Here is a 20,043-nt window from a genome sequence, read left to right as displayed (position 1 = left end):
TGTTCAAAAGGTATCCTATAGGCTTGTATACGCCATTGGTGCTACTTTATCAATTTAGGTATAGTATAATAATTTTAGAAAAATATAGTAACATGAATTGTTTGTAATGTAATATTATTTTTAACTTACCGCTACGACTGGTGGAAGATTATTTTCTTGGTTTTACACACTTTTTTTAAATTTCTTAATAAAAGTTCATAATCCTAATTTTATCAATCTTATAATAATTAATTTTATCATTTATATTATTAAGTAGTCATAAAAATACTCGGCAGATAAACTTTTATCTTTTATCGTAAAAAGAGCGCAGGGTAGTGGCATGCTTTTCCTCCGGTCATGTCTAGCCGTGGAGATGACGAAACCGCCCCTCCCGCTTCAGACTTTCAGACCACCACGCGCATAAACGCGAGACCTCCCTCCCTCCACTCGGCGGCGACTTGTTCCTCCCACGCCACGAACCAAAAATATATAATACTCCGAAAAAGAGAGAGACAGAAGAAGAAGAAGCGGCTCTCGAGATCTCGCCGGCGAGAGGGACGGAGATCTGAAGAAGAGGAGAGAGAGATGCACGACTTCTGCTTCACGCTCCCCTACGGCTTCGCCGTCCTGGTCGGCGGCGTGCTGGGCTACGCCCGCCGCGGCAGCACCGCCTCCCTGGCCGGCGGCGCCGGCGCCGGCGCGCTCCTCCTCCTCGCCGGCTTCGTCAGCCTCAAGGCCTTCGAGAAGCGCCGCAACTCCTACCTCGCCTTCGCCCTCGAGACCCGTACGCTCCTTCCTCCCTCCCCTTCCCTCCCCTTTCACACCTCGATCGACTGCCTGCTCATTTATTCCTCCTCGCTGCAACTGGGTGGTGGACGGCTGCACAATTTTACATCAAAAAAGAGGGCTTGGGCATCTTGGGTGTTCTACCATGCCGGGATGTGTAGTTTCAGTGGTGAAATGGAATGGTAGATGGCAAATTAGCAAGGTTATGATTTTTCTATTGCACTAATTATGGACGTATAAATAGATGTGTTTGGGAAATCGGTTGGGGAGCAGGGATGTGCTCAGTGGTAATAGGCAGTTGGGAATTCTTGTGAATTCCCGTTTCAGATTGCTGCAAATATCTGGGAAACGCATACCAGGGTCCTGCTTTGATGCTTCCAAGGGAGGGGCAGTGGGGCACCGAATCTGTCCTTATGTGGTAGTCCTGCATCCGTATGGATGAGACAAACAGCAAAGATCTTTTACAACTCTGGTAGTCAGTAGTATCTCTGTTTCATGTTATAAGACTTTCTAGCCTTGTCTAAATTCATTTATTGATGAATGTATATAATTTATATATGTGTCTAGATTCATTACCATCCACGCGAATCTAGGCAATGCTAGAAAGTATTATATTGTGAAACAGAAGGAGTATACCAAGTGCCTGAAACTCCCCAGTCTCCAGCAAGGAGCAAATATGCCAATAAGTGTTTGTCTTATGATCCATCTTTATCATATGCGACAGTGCCATAAAGGTTGTTAGTTGCTGACATGGCAATATTTTTGCGTGGTTATAACTTATATCAGGATTTAGCACTATCTAAAATTGCTCCCTTCTGATGGCAATTCATCGCATTGGTGCAATTGCTACAATTTACAGATTTTACTGAATGAGCATTATTTTGACCAGGTTAACTGAATGGGGATTGATCATAGCCAACTGAATGAATGCTCTCATTGGAGAATTTGTCCCCATTGTCTGGATACTCACTAATCGCTCTTAATTACTTCACAGTTATTCTCTAACAGAATATTGCCTGCAAATTTCCAGTAATTCTCAGTGCCTTATTGAATGTACATGCTAGCTCATTTTCATTGGTTCTCTGCAAATTTTAATATTACTAGTCAACCTGGGCATGGGCAACATGTTTCACAATAGGTATATCAGATATTGATTTTTTTTCTAGAATGTTTGCATTGGGTTTGCATATTTGATCAGACATATATCTGATGAAAGTTAGATTCTAACCATGCATTCCAGATAGTTTAAGCTTTCATCAAATAACTTCTATGATCAACTTGGATTCCATCTAAATATGTGCACATGGTCATGGTGGTTTTGACTATTTTCTTGTTTTGTCATGTTGGGGACCCGAGTCTTGACACTCACATAGAATTTGAACAGAAGCCAGCATATTAATTGGGTACATCTGTATAATGTCACAGTTGAAGAGACTGATCCAATCCGTAGGATCTATGAGTTAAATGGATTATATGTTGGGGTTTTTCTCTTTTTCTCGACTAGATATGTGTGATTAATGTAGGAGTTTCTGGCCTTTTTATTACTAGTCTAGGATTAGGATTACACATGGGGACCTTGGAGGGCCTCTAGTTAGTATAAAGAAGTATATGCCATTTGGATCTCTGTTACACGTATTTACTCTTGTTTTTGTTATTTTCAGTATAAAGTCTGTTGCTAGAGAGATCGTCTATGCACCTTTTTAGTCAGATCAGAATTTGCTTACACATTGAACTGTAATGCTTGGACCATATCATCAGATCTAACTTTAAACAATATTTAGTTATTGCAGTGTTGCTTCTAGTAGTATTAGGAGGAGGAGCTGAGCGACTCAGTATTATTTGTTTATGCTAATTGTTAGATCATTATTCATTTAAGCTAATGAACCTCGCTGTAAGCTAATAAACATAAGTTTTGATTAAAAGAGCTAAAGAAGGAAATCATTCCAGAGTACTAACTTTGTGTGACAATATATCCACCTTCTCCTGCACTTTATCCCATTTCTTTGTCTTATCTTATATCCACCTTTTTCCTGCACTTTACCTCATTGCTTTGTCTTCTTATCTATATTAACTGTAATTTTTTGTTCTATCAAACAGTATGTGCACTGGCTTTGACTTATGTTATGGGGCAGAGATACCTTGAGACTTCGAAGATAATGCCAGCTGGTGTCGTTGCTGGCTTAAGGTAACCCTCTCCCAACTGTATTATAGACTATTATACCAATCACTGTATTCTGAAAATTTCTGAGTTTGCAGATATGTCACTGTATTCCTATTGGAAATACGGTATGTATTCATTATAAAGCTATTTTTTACGTTGTTGCAGTGCTTTGATGTCTGCATTCTACCTATTCAAAATTGCAACTGGTGGCAACCATATCCCACCAAAGAAAGAGTGAACCAGGCGTTTCTTGTAAAGTATGTTTTGTCATACTCTAAGACTACGACAGATTGTATTGTGGAGTTTAAATGTATGTCCAGTAATCAGCAAAGTCTTTTTTTCGCCTGTAATTCTTTAGATTGTACTTCTGATGTCTGAACAATGTAAAAGAAATAAAGATTTAACTGCTTACGTACGTGTATGTGATGTCCTCTGATCCTTTTTTGACTGTCCTTCCCGCAGTTGCTTTGTCCTTGTTATGGGCAAAATGCTTTATCGTTTTGACAACATCAGATTAACATATGTCAATCTGAATTATAGTAGTTAATGTTGGAGTTATCTTATCATCGTTTATTTTTTGAATTTACTTTTAGAACGACGTTAAAACATACTGCCTCTGTCCTTTAACGCCGTTGATTTTTTTTATATACGTTTGACTATTCGTTTTATTTAAAATTTTTTGTCAAATATGTAAAACTATATATATACATAAAAGTATATTTAATAATAAATCAAATGATATAAAAATAATTAATAATTACGTAAATTTTTTGAATAAGACGAGTAGGCAAACGTATATAAAAAAGTCAATGGCATCAAACATTCAGACATAAAGGGAGTATACTCGTTCGGAGTCAAAAATATGTCATCTACACCAAGATTTGAATAAACTTTTAATTTTCCTTGGCTCTAAAAATATAACAGTTTTTTCATAAATAATTCTTTAATTGTTTATACTTGTTATGAGTTAAACATGAGGCTGAAACACTCGACAGCCACGTGCTCGATTCCCCTTGGCTCTGCGATTTTCTTCTTTTTACTCGATCGGGTGACCTGCGAGCACCGTGCCTACGCGCCAGTTGAAGTGAGCATCTAGGCCTACACAGTACTACAGCCATTCTATAGTAATATGATTTTTCGATTTCTAGTCATACCATATTTTATCTAGTAATAATAAAAATATTAATCCAAAAAATAAGATAGAGTCAAAATATTGTGTCTAAAAACTGAAAAATTATAGGACGGAGGTAGGACCTTTTTAGGCTAAAATTATTTTTATAATTTTTATTTTTTGAATGTGATTCCTAATAGAAAGTTGAAAAAGATTAAAGGTTATAAAAAATCTGTATTGAAATTTATTAAAATTTTGCAATGGAGATTATAACAAAAAAAATACTGAATGCTATCAAAAAAAATTAAATATAAAATTATAAAAGTTTATATTGTAAGTCATAAAAAAGTTAAAAAAAAACTTTCACAGAAAACTTGTTTTTCCTCTCCTTGAGACAGAAAAGAAGGAAAATATGTCTCTCGTCTGCCGCAGAAGCAGCGCTACGAAGAATCCTGGTCCCAAACCATCTAACACCAATGCATGAATTGTCTCGTGTGAGCCGAAACGAACTATTACCTAAACACCTGCTATGTATTTTGCAAATCATCTATATCACAATTTAGGTTAACTAGCGGAACTTGCACCTGATGCGGGGTTGCATCGTCTCGATCTCCGACGAAGAGGTAAGTCATACGTTCCACCGGGCCAAGCTAATCGTATCGGCTAGATTAGAACTGTCTTGGTTCAGTCGATTTTCTAATCTGGTTGTGTGATTGTTAATTATCGTATCAGTTTAGCTTGAGTTATTTTAGTGTCTTGAGTTGATCTGGTCGACCACTTTGGGCGATCTACGTTAGTCTGATATTTGCTATTTGACATATTCAATGTAATATTGTCTCGGTTAGGTCTGATATAGTAGATTGCGTTTATCAGATAGTTTATATCAAATCAATGTATTTTGTTCATTGTTTTATCGGATTACCAGCCTATAAGTTATCACTGATCGGCTCATCAGCTTGATAGCAATCTAGATCTGTTTAGTACCTATCCTGTCATTTCTATGCGTAATCTTGAACTATCTCAGTTGGGTCCGATCTTCTATGATTATTCTTAGCAATTTGGGCTAGATATTTTATAGATCTTGGTCGTTTGTCAGTCGTTTATAGCCGATGATATTTGCTGATCTACATGTTCATCATATTTATATCAACAGAGTAATCGATTTCCTTGCTGCATTATTTTTACACCAATCGATTTGATTTAGTTAGATCGGTATTTATTTTGTGTTGCATCGGCTTGTGAAGATTACATGCAAGTTGGATTTAGCCAATCGTAACAAAACATTCATTGTTGAGTTAATTATTCCAATTAATTTATCGGTTTATTTATTAGTATTATCGATCTTCATGTTTCCTATAATTATATCGTGTTCGACTGCATATTGTCTTGGTTAAGTCCGATGTATGTATGTTTGGTTCGATCTGGTTATAGTCGTCCGATTGACTAAGATTAACGAGTAACTTGGCGGATTACGTTGGTCTAATATTTAATTCAAGTCTATCAAGTTTGTAGCCGATCCAAATTTTTTACAGCCGATCGTTCATCCTATCGGCTAAATACTACTACTTTGTAGGATCAAACTGACTGGCACGCCTGCGCACCTTCTAAAAATTTAGATCCTGGACTGGAGCATTCTGGGAAATGACTCCCAAGCCTTCGTGTGTGACACGTCAGATCACATTTGACATTAATAGTTTGAACATTCGTTTTGTTAAAAAATATGTAATTATTAGTTATTTTGTTATGGTTTGATTTATTATTAAAGTAACTTTAAATCTAACTCTAACTGTCTACTGATAAAAAAACTTTAGGTCTAACTTATAAATTTTTATATTTACATAATTTTTTTAAAAAAAAGACGAACAATCAATCAAACATAATCTGATTAGCTGTTTATTTATCAAATAAAGAAACTGATGGCGCATATTCGCAGGAGTTGCTTTCATAGATCATACCGCGTAGTAAGCTACCCACCAGGAAAGTTGACCGTACCACAGTGCATACGTAGTACATGCCATGAATTAACCACTTGGGTTAGACAGCAAATCCATACCACGGTTTAATTTAGCGGGTAAACTTGTGCACCGAAAAAGTTGATCTAAACAGATGCGCCAGGACACAAGTACTATATAGATATAGCCACAGCGTGCGCTCTCAGCCTCAACTGCTCATCACTCTCATCCGTAGCTCCATTTTTTACCATTTTACTAGTAGCGCTCTGCTTCCGCTCACAGTTCAGTCAGGCAACCGCACAAAACAACACAGGTTAGGCCCTGTTCAGTTTTTTTTTTTCAAAAACATCACATCGATTCTTTAGACATATAAATAGAGTTCTAAATATAGATGAAATAAAAACTAATTATACAATTATGAGAGAAAATCGTGAGACGAATCTTTTAACCCTAATTAGGCCATGATTAGCCATAAGTGCTACCGTAACCAACATGTGCTAATGACGGATTAATTAGGCTCAAAAAATTCGTCTCGTAGTTTGTTGGCAAAATCTGTAATTTTTTTCATTTATTTCCGAAAACTACTTTTGACATCTAGTCAAACATATGACGTGACATCCCTTACAAAAATTTCTGTAATATAAAAGCTGCCTTAGGCCTCGTTTAGTTTCCAAAATTTTTTTAAAAAAACGTCATATCGAATCTTTAGACATCTAAATAGAGTATTAAACATAGATAAACCAAAAAACTAATTTCACTGTTACGAAAGAAATCTTTTAGACGAATCTTTTGAGGCTAATTAGTCCATAATTAGCCATAAGTGATATAATAACTAACATGTACTAATGATGGATTAATTAGGCTCAAAAGATTCGTCTCGCAGTTTCTAGGCTAGACGTGAAATTCGTTTTTTTATTCGTGTCCGAAAATATCTTCCAACGTCCGATCAAATATTTAGATCAAATATTTAACGTGATGTTTCTCCTAAAAATTTTCGCACCCTAAACACCACCTTATTTATCCACTCAGATCTCCCAGCCGAGCTGACGACAATGGCGTCGTAGCGAGCAACCTAGCACCAAGGCCCACAGCTAGCTAGCTAGCACATTGCTGCTACTACCCACCGCCACCCTCTCCTCTGGGCATGGCGGCGTCGCCGCCGGTGGAGGTCGGCGCGCGGGGCACCATCGGCTCGCTGGTGTGCCGCGAGATCGAGTACTTCAGGAGGGTGGATCAGGTCGGCGTCGTCAGCCACGGCCACGGCAAGATCAGGAGCAGCAGCAGCAGTAACAGCAGCAAGCAGGCTGCCGGCGCCAGCGTCATGGGGAGCCCCAGGAGCAAGGTCCGGTCGCCGTGGAAGAAGGGGGGCGCCGGCGGCGGGGCCTACTTCTTGCCTAGCATCTGCTCGTCGGCGGAGGTGGCGGAGGCCGCCGGCGCCGCCAGGGTCAGGTACCGGCATCTGGGCCAAGACGACGGCGACTCTCTTCCTCAATAAAAATACGCGTTACGGAGTAGTAGTATTTTCGTGCAGACATTCGCATCGGATCAGATCTGGAGAAGAGCAGAATATATGTCAGGGTACTGATGCATCAACCATGTTTCATCCTGGTCTCTCTCATCCATCTTTCGCCCTTCTTTGTTTCATTTGTTCAGTGTCAAAACAGTGTAATGACATGACATGTAGCGAGCATTTTGGGATTTGATATGATGTGTTGATCGGAAGGAACATTAATTTATTGGTGACAATGTGTGAATTAACTGTGATGTGGATGTATCTGGATATTTTCTCTATCCTAAACTAAGCTCGTAAGATAAATTTATTTTGCGACTTGAAGAGTATCTATGGCTACGACAAACATCTTTGCTAAAAAAAATTAGCGCTTAAACTTCTTAGTATATGCTGTTTGTCAATTATCTAATCAGCCTACATGATGATTTCAAATCAGGTATCAGACGGCAGCTCTTCGGATAGATAACAGATTCTGTATTTCTGTGTGCTTAAACCGAGGGAGAGTGGCAATTAATTTAGAATTATATTCATTCCTACAGAGTGGGATGGTACTGTACAACGATACCAGACTTCTCTTGGACGTGGATTATTTTGTTCTAGGAAAAGAATACTGATAGATGCATGCCATTACTGAAATTATCACCAAGTTGCAAATTTCTGTAATGGCACGCAAAGTTAGCTGCAGATACAAGGCCAAGAAAACAAGCTAACTTTCCTTTTTTTTTTTTTAGATCTACACACTTCCGTCTAGAGATGGCAACGGGGAATTCACCATCGAGGATCGCTACTGCGTCCCTGTCCCTGTGGTGAAAAAATTTTCCATCCCCGTCCCACCAACTCCCACGGGGCTTATAGTTAACCCATCCCCGATCACCGCGGTGATTTTTTCACTATGGTTTTCCCCGCCCCGTGAGACGATGCGTCGACCGTCGGCGGACGGGAGGAGAGGGAGAGGGCGGCATGAGGAGGTGGGTGGCAACGCGTCGGCGGGTCGGCAGTCATGTGAAGAGGAAGTGGGGTGCCGACGGACGACGGCCCAAAGCTGTTCGGCGAACGGGTGGAGAAGAGCGGCGCATCGGCGGGGAGTTGGGCGCGCGGGTGAAGAGGGTGGTACAGCGGGAGTCAGAGCCTTGGCGAGGCGGCAATCAAGCGAAGAGAATGTGTGTCGGCGTACGGGCGACGTGCCGGCGGGGGGGAGGGGGGGAGAGGTGCAGGAGCCGCTCTAGCGGTGGTCCGACGGGACGGGCGGCACGCCGACGCCGCGAGCAGGCGCCGTGGCGATGGCCGAGGGGTGGGGAGTTGGGGGGTGGGGAGCTAGGCAAGTAGGGTTAGGGTTAGCTGAGTTAGGTTTATATACTATGTCTTATGGGCTTTACTTTTTAGGTCAATCCATATCTAAAGTCTAAACTACATCTCTTCACAGTGTAAATGGGTCACTGCGACCGTCCCCTCCATCCCCGACAGGGATTAAATTGAGCCCATTTGATTTCCCGTGTGTAGCATATCTCAACCATCATTATCCCCTAATGGATGAATTCATCACGGGAGTTTTTTCACCGAAGTTTATTTTTTAGACTTGGCTGTTGATTCGCTAAAAATATGTATATAAAATTTGTATTCATAAATTATTTTTTATTTACAAATTTATCGGTTTGTTTTTTACATTAAAAAGCCAAACAAGCACCCCCATGTTATCGAAAGAAATCAAGAATCTGAAACAAGATTTGGCATGGCAGCTAAAATAACAAGGCCAAAAGGGCAAGGTTGAACTTAGCAACCATGAGACAAGGCAACTGTTCAGTATTATATGCAAATCAGATCAAATACTTCCTATAGTGGTTTTGTAATCACTACCACCGTTGATTTAAACGATAACAGAATGGCATCTGGCGGTGCATACGGTCTGATTGGAAGGTGTTTTTACGACCATGTGACCAAAGCTTTTAAAAAATATTATTAGAGCAGCAAATTTAAAAGTCAAGGTTAAAAATTAAAACAATTAAGAAAACTAAACTAATTCTAAAATTAAGTAAGCTTATTATCATTAAGGCATGTAGGCCATAGTAGTGCTGACATGTGATTTTCAAGTATGTGAAGTGGTTTTCTCCTATCCATGAGTATTATCAACCCAGCAGATATGGAATTTTGTTGGAAAAGAGAAGAATATTCCTTTTGCATTCCCCTTCAGTGCTTCTAATGGAACATTTGTAGAATCTGCTCCACGTGACACTGCTAATCTGAATTTACAACAATCAGCAGACACAAGGAAATCTTGTGTAGGTCTTGCCTAAGCTCCCTAACTTTGCTACACTCTGTTATCTAACAACCCTATTTGCAATCAATATAACTACTGCATCAACCTCATGAAAAAAAGAAACAAAACAAACTGGCTGAAAGACAAAGAACGTATATCTACAAGAACTGGGTCATTTTGTGGAGAACTCGAACAGCATCGTATGACTATACTTCTCACCAGGGTGAACGGTCATTGAGGGAAAATTAGGTTGGTTCACAGCGTTTGGGAAGCCTTGGGTCTCAAGACAGAGGCCGGCATGCTTCCCATAGACTGCACCTCCTTTGCCCACAATGCCATTCAGGAAATTACCAGTGTAGAACTGCACTCCAGGAGCATCTGCCCAGATGTCAAGGACCCTCGAGCTTGAAGGGTCGGTCACTTTCGCTGCATGGCGCAAACCAGACTTCACTTCACCACTGTCAAGAACAAAGTTGTGATCATAGCCACCGGGGACTTGATCGATCCTGCTGCCAATTGTGGCCTCCCTTAGAAAATCGAAGGGTGTGCCACTCACTGGCATCATCTCACCGGTAGGTATTGAGGTTTCATCCACAGGCGTTATCTGAGATCCCCATATCTGGACAGTGTGCGCGAGCACATCTCCTGAGCTGTGTCCTGCCAAGTTCCAGTAGGTGTGCTGTGCTAAACTGATGGGTGTGGCCTTATTCAAAGGAATAGCCTCCATCTCTAGCTTCAGTGTAGTACTTGCCAGAATAGAGTATCTGGCGGTGACAGAAACATCACCTGGGAAACCTGTTTTGTGATAAATTAAAATCAGTCATGGCACTCATGTAGTTTATTGCTTTTCAGAAGTCTTTAAAATACCTTCGTCTCCATCTTTACTGTAATATTTGAAAGTGATTGATGGGTTCTCCCCTTTGATATATTCAGCAACTTCCCAGATGATTTTGTCAAAACCTTTAAATCCACCTGTAATCCCACATTAAGTGGCATTAGTTTATAAAACAACAATACCAAATAGCTGCAGTAGCTTAGATTGTTTCTCCTCTATGCATGCATATATGTGAAGTTAGATTAGGGCCAAAACATGAAAAAAAAAGTCCATCATGAAAGATTGAAAGCAAATATTCAATCTTTGGCTGTTTCTTGTTGAGAAACGGAACTGCTACAAATAGTTATGGTGGAGAATGTACGAACTTGCGCCCTCCATTGTTGGCCCAAGATGGGAGCAACCGGCCCAACCATAGAGAAATCCTTATTAAACCTTAAAAGCTAGCTCAAGAAGTGAGAGACTTCCTCCACTCTTAAGGTGGTGCAACTCCCGCCTTAATTTCTAATGCGGAACTATTCCAACAATCTCTCCAGTCACACATTGGTGCCCCTCAGCAGTCAACACTGACCGGCCTCTCTTAGGCTCATAGGCCCATTCTCTCCCCTATCACTCATTGGTGTCCCTCAACATGGACCGGCCTCTCACAGGCACCCATGATCCACTGGGATTTTAGGCCTACACCACCTGAGTGTGCACGGGTCAAGATTCTGGACCAAGCTTCGAATAATTTGTTGGTCCAAGACGGAAGCAGCCAGCCCAACCAGGAAGAAATCACCCCAAAAGCTAGCTGAAGAGGTGAGGGACTCCCCTCACTCTCACCAAATATGTAGAATGTTTGGTTGTTTCTTGCATGCAGTATAAAAGTATCAGGGAAACTCTCAGCCAGATCCAAGTCCAACATTTCAATTTCTCTTATAGTTAATATCAAGCCTACAAAGATAAGACTATGCTTGGATCTAAAGGATATAAATTCAAAAAAATCAATATAGGTACCTAATTAGGTGAGTCATCTTCACGACAGCATGCCAACTGTTCATCAGGATAATGTGAGACTGCTAATGTTATATTGTTGTTTGTTTGTTATTGCGGTGCTAGTATTTGGTGTTAGTGCCTATATTATTGGCCTCATAACTCACAATTTTCATTTCAAATGTAGAACCAACAGAAGGAAGCAGGGATAGAATGTATGAACTGTGAATCTATGATAACAGAACTTGCTTGATTCATGGAAACAGAACTGAACAATAATAATTTCCAAAGGAAGCAGCTACAAACTGTTACAGAAAATAGATCAGACTGATGGTTCAACAAGGTAAATATCCATGCTGTGTCGTAATATAAAGAACCATCACGCAACAAGTAGGTTTAGTTTTCTCAAGGGTGGATCTAGTAATCCCATTAGCTCAGTATTAATGGGACAATTCCTGTGGCATTCCCATATTAGGAGATACCAAATAGAACAGATATTAAGTAAATCCAGCAGAAATATCAATATCATATACTCCTGATCAGTAACGGATGGTTCAAGGCAATAGCTCAGTATTACTTATGCATGTATGCCTGAAATATGCACAAAATAATGAAGTTATGCAGAGCACCTTATGCTTACCATGAAGAGTGTTTGGTGGGTTGTTGATGGCCAGACTATACTGCATATTATTTAAAGTAAACTTCCCATCCTTGATCCTATTTGAAACTCGCCCAACAATGCAGCCAAAATAAGGTGAAGTGCCATTCTGATCATAGGAAACTCAAAACCATCAGGGCCAAATCAAAACTTATATAAGTATAAGAAAAGAAGCATCAATCTATCAATCTAATGGTATGAAATGTTTCAGATGGTCTTAGCAAAGTTCCATTGGGATTGAAGAATCAAGCTTGTCTTAGATTCTAAAATTCAAGTATCAAGCATGTTTCAGTAAGTTTTCAGACAACAGCTTCAAGTTCCACAGGAGTTTTTTTTTTTAAAAAAAAAACAATGCAGGATAGCTTGTGTCACTCCATTAAGTAGGAAAAATAAGTACAAAAACAGGGCAGAATCCTGACCGAAACCACTCATTCGGAGAAGGTTCCCAGAAATTTCAGGAAGTTTTGGAATATTTCAAGTTTGTACCTTTCATTCTTGTTTTAACAAGTTCCACCAGTTGTTCTAAAAGGGATATCATACAAATGTAGACAAAAAACATAGATCAATATAATATTCGTAGGGGATTCAACAATAAACTAGCAAAATGTTCATGTTGGTTCTCAATAATCAACATGAACAAACGACAACCACATTGCAAACAAATGACATCAAAGCGGCATCTTAAGCTTTCTTCAATAAAGGAAAACCAACAATATGAACACCAGCAGGCTGCATTGCACTGCTCTCACAATAATTGAATTAATGACCGCCCGTCACCACATAAGGATCCAAGCATCCAATAAAACAATACTATAGCACTTGCCAATCATTCAGTGTTAACTCTGGATGAGAAAGATATATGTGTAGCAGACCTAGCACTCTAATTCAATGAGAACATCTGAAAAGAACAAAAGGGGACATTCACAAAAGTGGACTTGTGAGGTCAGTTTCAGGTACATGAAAAAGACAGGACAAACTCAAGGAGTTTAGGTCCATCAGCACAATATGCTCTTTCCTGGTTTCCATCATCAAGCAAATAAAAACGCTTGACTTCTGTACCAGGTATAATAAATTATACATGCTTATTTGCAGTAACAGCTGGCCACCATAGGGCAATTAGGTAAAATGAAATTGGTGTTTGCTCACCTGATATTTTATTAGGTGGCAACTTATAAAAATTTGATGTGAAACATGTAGCGTCGCCAGAATTTTACTAACTATTTATAAAACAAGTGCCGGAACACCATCTCATTCTGCATTAAGTAATGATAGAGTAAAACCCTTCATAAAAATCCATACAGAAATCTAACAGTTTGGTCTTTTGGTGACCTAGAAATTAGTGACCACAAAATAATGCTAGAGAAACTCAATGGGTGTTGTATCATTTGAATGTTAATTTCTAGATTAAGTGTAATGCGACTAGGATGCAAATTTATGATGCCAATACATAGTGTAGCAGAACAATACTGTAGTTTCTTAAAAGGCAGAATTTGGCAGTTAGGAGCTCAATGATGTGAACATCATGATGATGCTAAACCCTTCTGATGTAGTAAACGCTAATCCATGCCGTGATATAATTATTGATTGATTAGATGGGATAATAAAGGAGAAAGAAGCATCACTTTAAACCATATGATTCCAGTTGTCCACTAGAACAGCCATAAAGAAGCCAATATGAATAACATGAAAAGGAATCGCACATTTTCCTATATGGCAATTTCGCATGTGAATGTGAACCACACCAACCATTTTTTTTTTTGAAAATGCAGAAGACCTGTACTTAATTTCATTAAGAAGAACAAATCAACATCCATGCAACCAAGGGCCCACAAACCCTTCACAAGAAGCACCACATGAGACAACACACAACCAAAACTAATTTTTGACAGCCTAATGACCCAGGGTTAGCAACAACCAAAATCAACCTTTCTAACAAGAGCTGCTTGCAAGAAAGGAAAGAAAGGTGTCATGTGCATTGTCCATGTGGGTAAACCGTAACCAAAGTTCACTGTAGCATAATATTAGTTTCTTTATTTTAGAGATAAGATTGCAAATGTTATTTGTTTCCTTTATTTTGGAGATTTGCTTCTTGAAGTTTAAGGAACCCCACACCCCACCCCACCCTTCTATATAAGGATCAGAAGTAGTGCTGGTCTCTCCCATGGCCAGCTACTCTAGATCAATTCCTTCCCCAATTGGTGCCCTCCTTCACCTAGCGCCACTCTACTTCAAGTTGAAGTCATCCAACCTATATGGGATGGATGTTTACTTCTTCCTGATTCAAGATTATTACAAAAGAGAGGGAAAAATTAAATTAAAAGAGAGGTAAAGTTGATAAGTTAGTGCATTTAATGCATCCTAAACCAATATATGTTTGGGATTTCTTTAGGTAGCTGAACCCAAATGAGCAGTCCTGAGTCTTGACCAAATTTCCTTTTTTGACAATGTGTAATATGGGAAAGCATGCAGCTTGAAAAAAATAATTACTATGAGGGGATTAGATCTAAGTTGTTACAAGTTACAACTAAGTCCTATGATTCAATCGCCAGATTTATTCATCCTTTCTCCAATTAACAAGGGAATTTCTTAGAAGTGCCTAATTATCATACTATAGATAAGTTATAGAGTAGAGGGATACAAAACAGATATGAAGGGACTGATTCATTGGATGCTTAAATTATTCAATAAATTTTGTATAGTTTATTGATACTTTGAATACTTATGGACGATTTAAAAGTTCCAACAAGTAGAATAAACCACACTACTGACACTCAAAACTGTAGTGGGAAGTTTGAAGTTTATTTGAAGGAACAAAAGATAATGGTTTTTGATTAATATCATCATGTCTATTTTTTTACTAGATTATTTACAGCAGACTGGTACAAGTGCTACTGTCATTTTCTTAGATAATGGAAGCTTTATTGAACTCTCAGCCAATTACATTAAGGTGATACACCCATACGGAGAATACTCCTGACCTCTGCACAACTAAGCTGCACACAGCCAAAAAAACACACACAAAATAGCTTTGAATGAAAAGAAAACAAAGACGCCAATAAAGCTAATAAAAATATAATTTCATCGTCATCTTGATGTAATTGGCTGAGTTTCAATAAAGCTTCAGTTATCTGAAAAAATAAAATTTCATCAGAAAACTACTGGTGGCAATATTGGAAAGTAAATTACTCTATGTCCAACAGTAATTACTAACCAGCTGAGAGTTATGCAGACATGCATCATTAAATGAGATGCATTTCTACTGCAAAATCTCATGTACCCTATGATTACTGTTACTTCCACTAGGTATCCACATGTCAGAGGAGAAATATGTCCAATCTAGGGGTTGTTTAGATGGGGCTAAACTTTTTAGCCCCATGTCACCTCGGATGTTTGGACACTAATTTGAAGACTAAACATAGACTAATAAAAAAACTAATTTCATAAATGAGAGCTAATCCACGAGATGAATTTTTTAAGCCTAATTAATCCATAATTAACAAATATTTACTATAGCATCACATAAGGTAATCATGGATTAATTAGGCTCATTAGATTCGTCTCGTGAATTAGCCCAAGATTATAGATGGGTTTTATTAATAGTCTACGTTTACTATTTATAACAAGTGTTCAAACACCCGATATGACTAGGGGCTTTGAAACAAACACCACCCTAGTCTTCACAGTCATCTACCACAAAGATCTCAAAACGTATGCCTTGAGCACGCTAATAAACAGATTGGAATCTCAAAACGTATGCCTTGAGCACGCTAATAAACAGATTGGAATCCAAGCATATGCATCAAGCACTCACCAGATAAGGATCCAGAGAGTCGAATCCAAGCACCACATCACCAAGAACCCCTGACAAAAACACAAACAACACAGTCAGACAAATCCCAAGAACCGCAACAAAGAACGCAACAGCAACTACCCAGAGAGCCAGCCAACGCAGCGCACACGCACACGCACACGCACCATTCTTGTCCGGGACCAGGAGCGACGTGACGGTGGCGCCGACATTGCTGATCCAGGCCCGGATCCCGCCACCGTCGAGCTCAAACAGCTCGGGAGAAGCGGGGGACGAGGACGACGAAACCGGGGGCGACGGCTGGTGGTGCATCGGGAGGAGGAGCTTGGCGCGGCTCCTGGAGGAGGGGCGGAGCGAGGCCGCCGGCGAGGAGAAGATGGTGAAGGAGGCGAGGAGGTAGACGGCGGCGAGGAGGACGAGGAAGAAGGGAGGGGTGACGCGGAGGACCTTGGAGACGGCGGCGTGGGGGTGGGTGTGGGGGTGGTGATCCGGCGGCCGGAGGCGGTTGGAGGGGAGGCGCAGGAGGTGCGGGTGCGGGTGGGTCGGGGTCCTCGGGGACAGGGAGGAGGAGGAAGAAGAATGGTGGTGGTGGTGGTGGTGGTGGTGAACTCCCACCAGCTGCTCCATTTTCTCCGGAGATCTCTCCGGTTTCGAAGGGCTCTTTTCTCTCGCCTAAATGCACTCAGACCCGGCAAGGCGTGAAGCTGGTGCCGGGTTTTGTTGACCATTCGAGAGTGAGACTGCTCAGCCGGGTACCGGCCGTCCGTGGAGGCTGTAACGCGGTTTTGAGTTTAAATTTAAGGAGTATTTAAAATTTTTAAGAAAATTTAATGAAAAAATATATGTTATATAGGTTGATATATAATATAGTTTTATTAAAAAAATTCATAAAAAAAGTGTATTTTCAGCGCAATTAAAAATCATAACAAAAAATTTCGGAGGAAAAAAATAAAAAATAGCCTATTACAAATAATATTTCGTAAGAAGATGGTTAATAATATTTTGTTGTTGAGTCATTATTAATTTATACTAGACACACGTGGTATATAACGTTGAAATACAAATATACAATAATGGATATAGGGAAAATATGCATGGAGGAAAATTATATGTGCATGTTAGTACATACATAATAGTTTTGTTCCACATAATAATGGGTAGTAGGTATATTTGTGACACAAAAATTCATTAAAATGAAGTTGTTGTTACTCATTAAAATACATTTGTGACGCAATGTCAAGAATTTAGAAAATGTCATGCTAAAATTTTCTTGTTTTTCCTATAACATGTCCTAAATGTTACAGATATAGTCACAAAATATTTTTTGTTATTTTTCTGTATTTTTTCAGATTTTTTAAAGTTTTTTATTTAACATCTCACAAATTTTCTTGGTTTTAAATATTCTTCTCTCCGCGGTTTCTTGCGGTAACCGCGGTTTTCGCAGCCGAAACCACGCGGTTTTGCACGCTTTCCGCCGTTCTCATGCGTTGTTTCAGCACGCATTAGCCGCGGTTACCGTGCGAAACCGTGCGGTTTCGGCTACGAGAACCGTGGTTACCGCGAGAAACCGCTCGGTTACCCAATTTACCGGCAAGGTTTGAATTCAAATTTTTATTTTCAAATTCATCATGTTTTTTGTGACATCCACGGTGCTCCCGTGGTACCGTGGCATGGGAGGGAATTTCGGTAATATGAACCATGTTGCTCAGTGCTCAGCCTCAGGCCCGACAAGGCCACCAGCAACAACTACTCTAGGCCTATGGGTAGGGTTCGCAAACTGCGGTTACCGTCCAATAACCATGATTTACCTGGAGTATGTAGTAGTCTGTACTACTAATACGAGATATTTACCTGGAGTATGTAGTACAGTTTGGTTTTTTTAGATTTTGTACAGTTTGGTTTTTTCGGATTTTTGTTGATGTGGAGGGGGAGTTTTTGTGCTTGCCTTTTCTGGTTTAAATTGGGAGTGCGGAGTACTATTCTGGTTTATGGGTTGAGCATTGTATTTCCTACTTATCTTTCATTCGTTTTTGTTCTGACTGCATTTTGCAGATCTTACATTTCCAGTTTTATACTTTTCTTCCATTGAGAGTTTGATTAGTAGAGCTCCAAGAATTCTTGACTCTTGGTATCTCTAGATCCAAAAATTCTTTGAGGTGAAACTGGGAGTAGATTATGGTTTATAAGGTGAATATTTTGTTCATAGAGTCAATTACTTTACATTTTAATATTTATATATGCACATCATATTGTTTACACTTTACATTGTAATATTTGATATATATATATATATATATAACTTGGATCGATTTTAAGCATGATTGTATTTTATATGATAATAAATTTAACAATTGATATAGTTGACACCGTAGCATTAGCACGGGCACATTGCTAGTCATATGATAAATCTTCAAGGTCATGGTCTACATTTCCCATTAATATATCAGCAGTGCTACTAGGTCCAAGTGAAGCTTCTTTACTATTTATCTTTGTTGGTGCTGGAGCAGAGCTAACATAGAAGTTGTACAATTTCTTTACCACACTAACAAACTCATCAAGTTCAGATTGGTAATGATTAACATAGAACTTCTTCATGTAGTACTCTATGAGCCTTTTCTTATACCTAGGATCAAGAAACACAGGCTACAACTAGAGCAATGTTTGATTGGTTCCAATATTTCTCAAATTTCTCATTCACTCCAACACCAATCATCTAGCAAGAGCTTTATATCCCAGAAAGCTCTATAAAATAAGTTTGTAGTAGGATATGAAGTGCTAGAGAGAATTTCAGTGAGATCATAATTTTTTTCAAGCAACTATAAATTGTCGATGCATTCTGCCATTTATTAGGAGATGGAAAAATCTTGGCATACTTACGACGATTTGAAGACTTCAACCTAATAAATACATCCTTCTAGTACAATACATCTCTTAGCATTAGGTAGGTAGAATTCCACCTGGTTGAAACATCCATCAAGATATCCCTCTTTGTGTCCAACCTAGCTTCATTGGCACACTTCATAAGCTCTTCCCACTACAATGAAGACCCTTTCACAACTAGAACAAGTTTTTTGACTTTACTAATTTTTGCTGAAATTAGTTTCAGCTCATCTCTAGCAACCAATTTGAGAATATGACAAGCACATCTAACATGAAAAAATGTCCCATCACAAACAAGGGAACCATTACCATTCTCTTTCAGATTTGAAATTATATCATGGACAACCACTTCATTTGAACTAGCATTATCCAAAGTCAAAGCAAACAACGTATTCTCAATGTACCATTTAACCATAACTTCACTGAATGTCTCAGACAACTTTGCACCGGTATGCCTTCATTTTACATTGAAGAAACCAATATTTCTTTTTTTCATATGCCAATTATCATCTATCCAATGAATAGTAACACATATGTATCCTTTATTTTGGCATGAGGTCCACATATCCATTGCTGCACTAAAGCGCCATTTGAAAGTTTTCAAGTGTTCGTACAAAGTCTCATTTTCTTCAAGATATATGTCCATTATTTCTTTCCTAACAGTGACACGTGACTTTATGGGAAAGGTAGGATGGAGAGACTTTATGAAATCAAGAAAATACTCATGCTCAACTATATTTAATGGATATTCATGCATGATTATTGCCAAATTCAGTTTCTTCAAGCTAATTTTTTGGTCATATTTGTAAGGCTGAACAATAGCAACTTCAATACTAGGGTTGTTACCAACATTAAGTAGTTGTAGTCCCACCACAACACTATGCTTTGACTTGAGATGGTTCTTGAATGCAATTGTCCCACATGTGCCCTCAGCTATGTACTTCTGTTTGTAATTAGGGAAATTGCAGTATCCCCACTTCTGATCGTATTGCTTTCCATCCACCTCTATAGTCTCTGTTTTCTTGGTGAAATACACCCAGGCTTTTGATGTGCATTTCTTAAACCTCTTGCCAACATGATGAGTCTGATCTTCATCCTTATCAGCCACTTAGTCATCATCTTCGACATCAATCTGTGGGG

General features: G+C 39.2%; 3 protein-coding genes across 3 annotated transcripts; 2 read left to right on the top strand and 1 right to left on the bottom strand.

Annotated features, from left to right (window-relative positions):
• Nucleotides 1-408: 408 nt before the first annotated feature.
• Nucleotides 409-3,370, top strand: LOC102720132 (protein FATTY ACID EXPORT 5-like). The gene is made up of 3 exons (XM_040522834.1): nucleotides 409-763; nucleotides 2,863-2,950; nucleotides 3,092-3,370. The coding sequence occupies exons 1-3, from the start codon at nucleotides 565-567 to the stop codon at nucleotides 3,162-3,164; spliced, it is 360 nt and encodes a 119-aa protein (XP_040378768.1). The 5' UTR covers nucleotides 409-564; the 3' UTR covers nucleotides 3,165-3,370.
• Nucleotides 3,371-7,021: 3,651 nt separating this feature from the next.
• On the top strand, nucleotides 7,022-7,782 carry LOC102716580. The gene is given in 3 exon segments (XM_015835145.2): nucleotides 7,022-7,295; nucleotides 7,298-7,369; nucleotides 7,371-7,782. Coding segments are annotated over 3 exon segments (348 nt in total). The 5' UTR covers nucleotides 7,022-7,133; the 3' UTR covers nucleotides 7,485-7,782.
• Nucleotides 7,783-9,516: 1,734 nt separating this feature from the next.
• Nucleotides 9,517-16,685, bottom strand: LOC102719852 (galactose mutarotase-like). Its single transcript, XM_015834984.2, has 5 exons — nucleotides 16,191-16,685; nucleotides 16,027-16,076; nucleotides 12,198-12,324; nucleotides 10,621-10,725; nucleotides 9,517-10,548 (listed from the first exon to the last, which is right to left on the bottom strand). Exons 1-5 carry the CDS (start codon nucleotides 16,648-16,650, stop codon nucleotides 9,926-9,928), a joined length of 1,365 nt encoding a protein of 454 aa, XP_015690470.2. The 5' UTR covers nucleotides 16,651-16,685; the 3' UTR covers nucleotides 9,517-9,925.
• Between the last annotated feature and the right edge of the window lie 3,358 nt (nucleotides 16,686-20,043).

Source organism: Oryza brachyantha, chromosome 3 (assembly GCF_000231095.2).
Source record: "Oryza brachyantha chromosome 3, ObraRS2, whole genome shotgun sequence".
NCBI classification, from domain to species: domain Eukaryota; kingdom Viridiplantae; phylum Streptophyta; class Magnoliopsida; order Poales; family Poaceae; genus Oryza; species Oryza brachyantha.
Note: the sequence above shows the minus strand (reverse complement) of the source record. Positions and strands in the feature narration are given on the sequence as shown.

Excerpts from the sequence above, each read along its gene's own strand:
- LOC102720132 (XM_040522834.1), top strand. The coding sequence starts at position 565 with ATGCACGACTTCTGCTTCACGCTCCCCTACGGCTTCGCCGTCCTGGTC. Across the intron at positions 764-2,862 it reads CGCCTTCGCCCTCGAGACCC|TATGTGCACTGGCTTTGACT; the intron begins GTACGCTCCTTC and ends TCTATCAAACAG. Across the intron at positions 2,951-3,091 it reads GGTGTCGTTGCTGGCTTAAG|TGCTTTGATGTCTGCATTCT; the intron begins GTAACCCTCTCC and ends ACGTTGTTGCAG.
- LOC102719852 (XM_015834984.2), bottom strand. The coding sequence starts at position 16,650 with ATGGAGCAGCTGGTGGGAGTTCACCACCACCACCACCACCACCACCAT. Across the intron at positions 12,325-16,026 it reads ACTCTCTGGATCCTTATCTG|AATGGCACTTCACCTTATTT; the intron begins GTGAGTGCTTGA and ends TCCTATGATCAG. Across the intron at positions 10,549-10,620 it reads CAGTAAAGATGGAGACGAAG|GTTTCCCAGGTGATGTTTCT; the intron begins GTATTTTAAAGA and ends ATCACAAAACAG.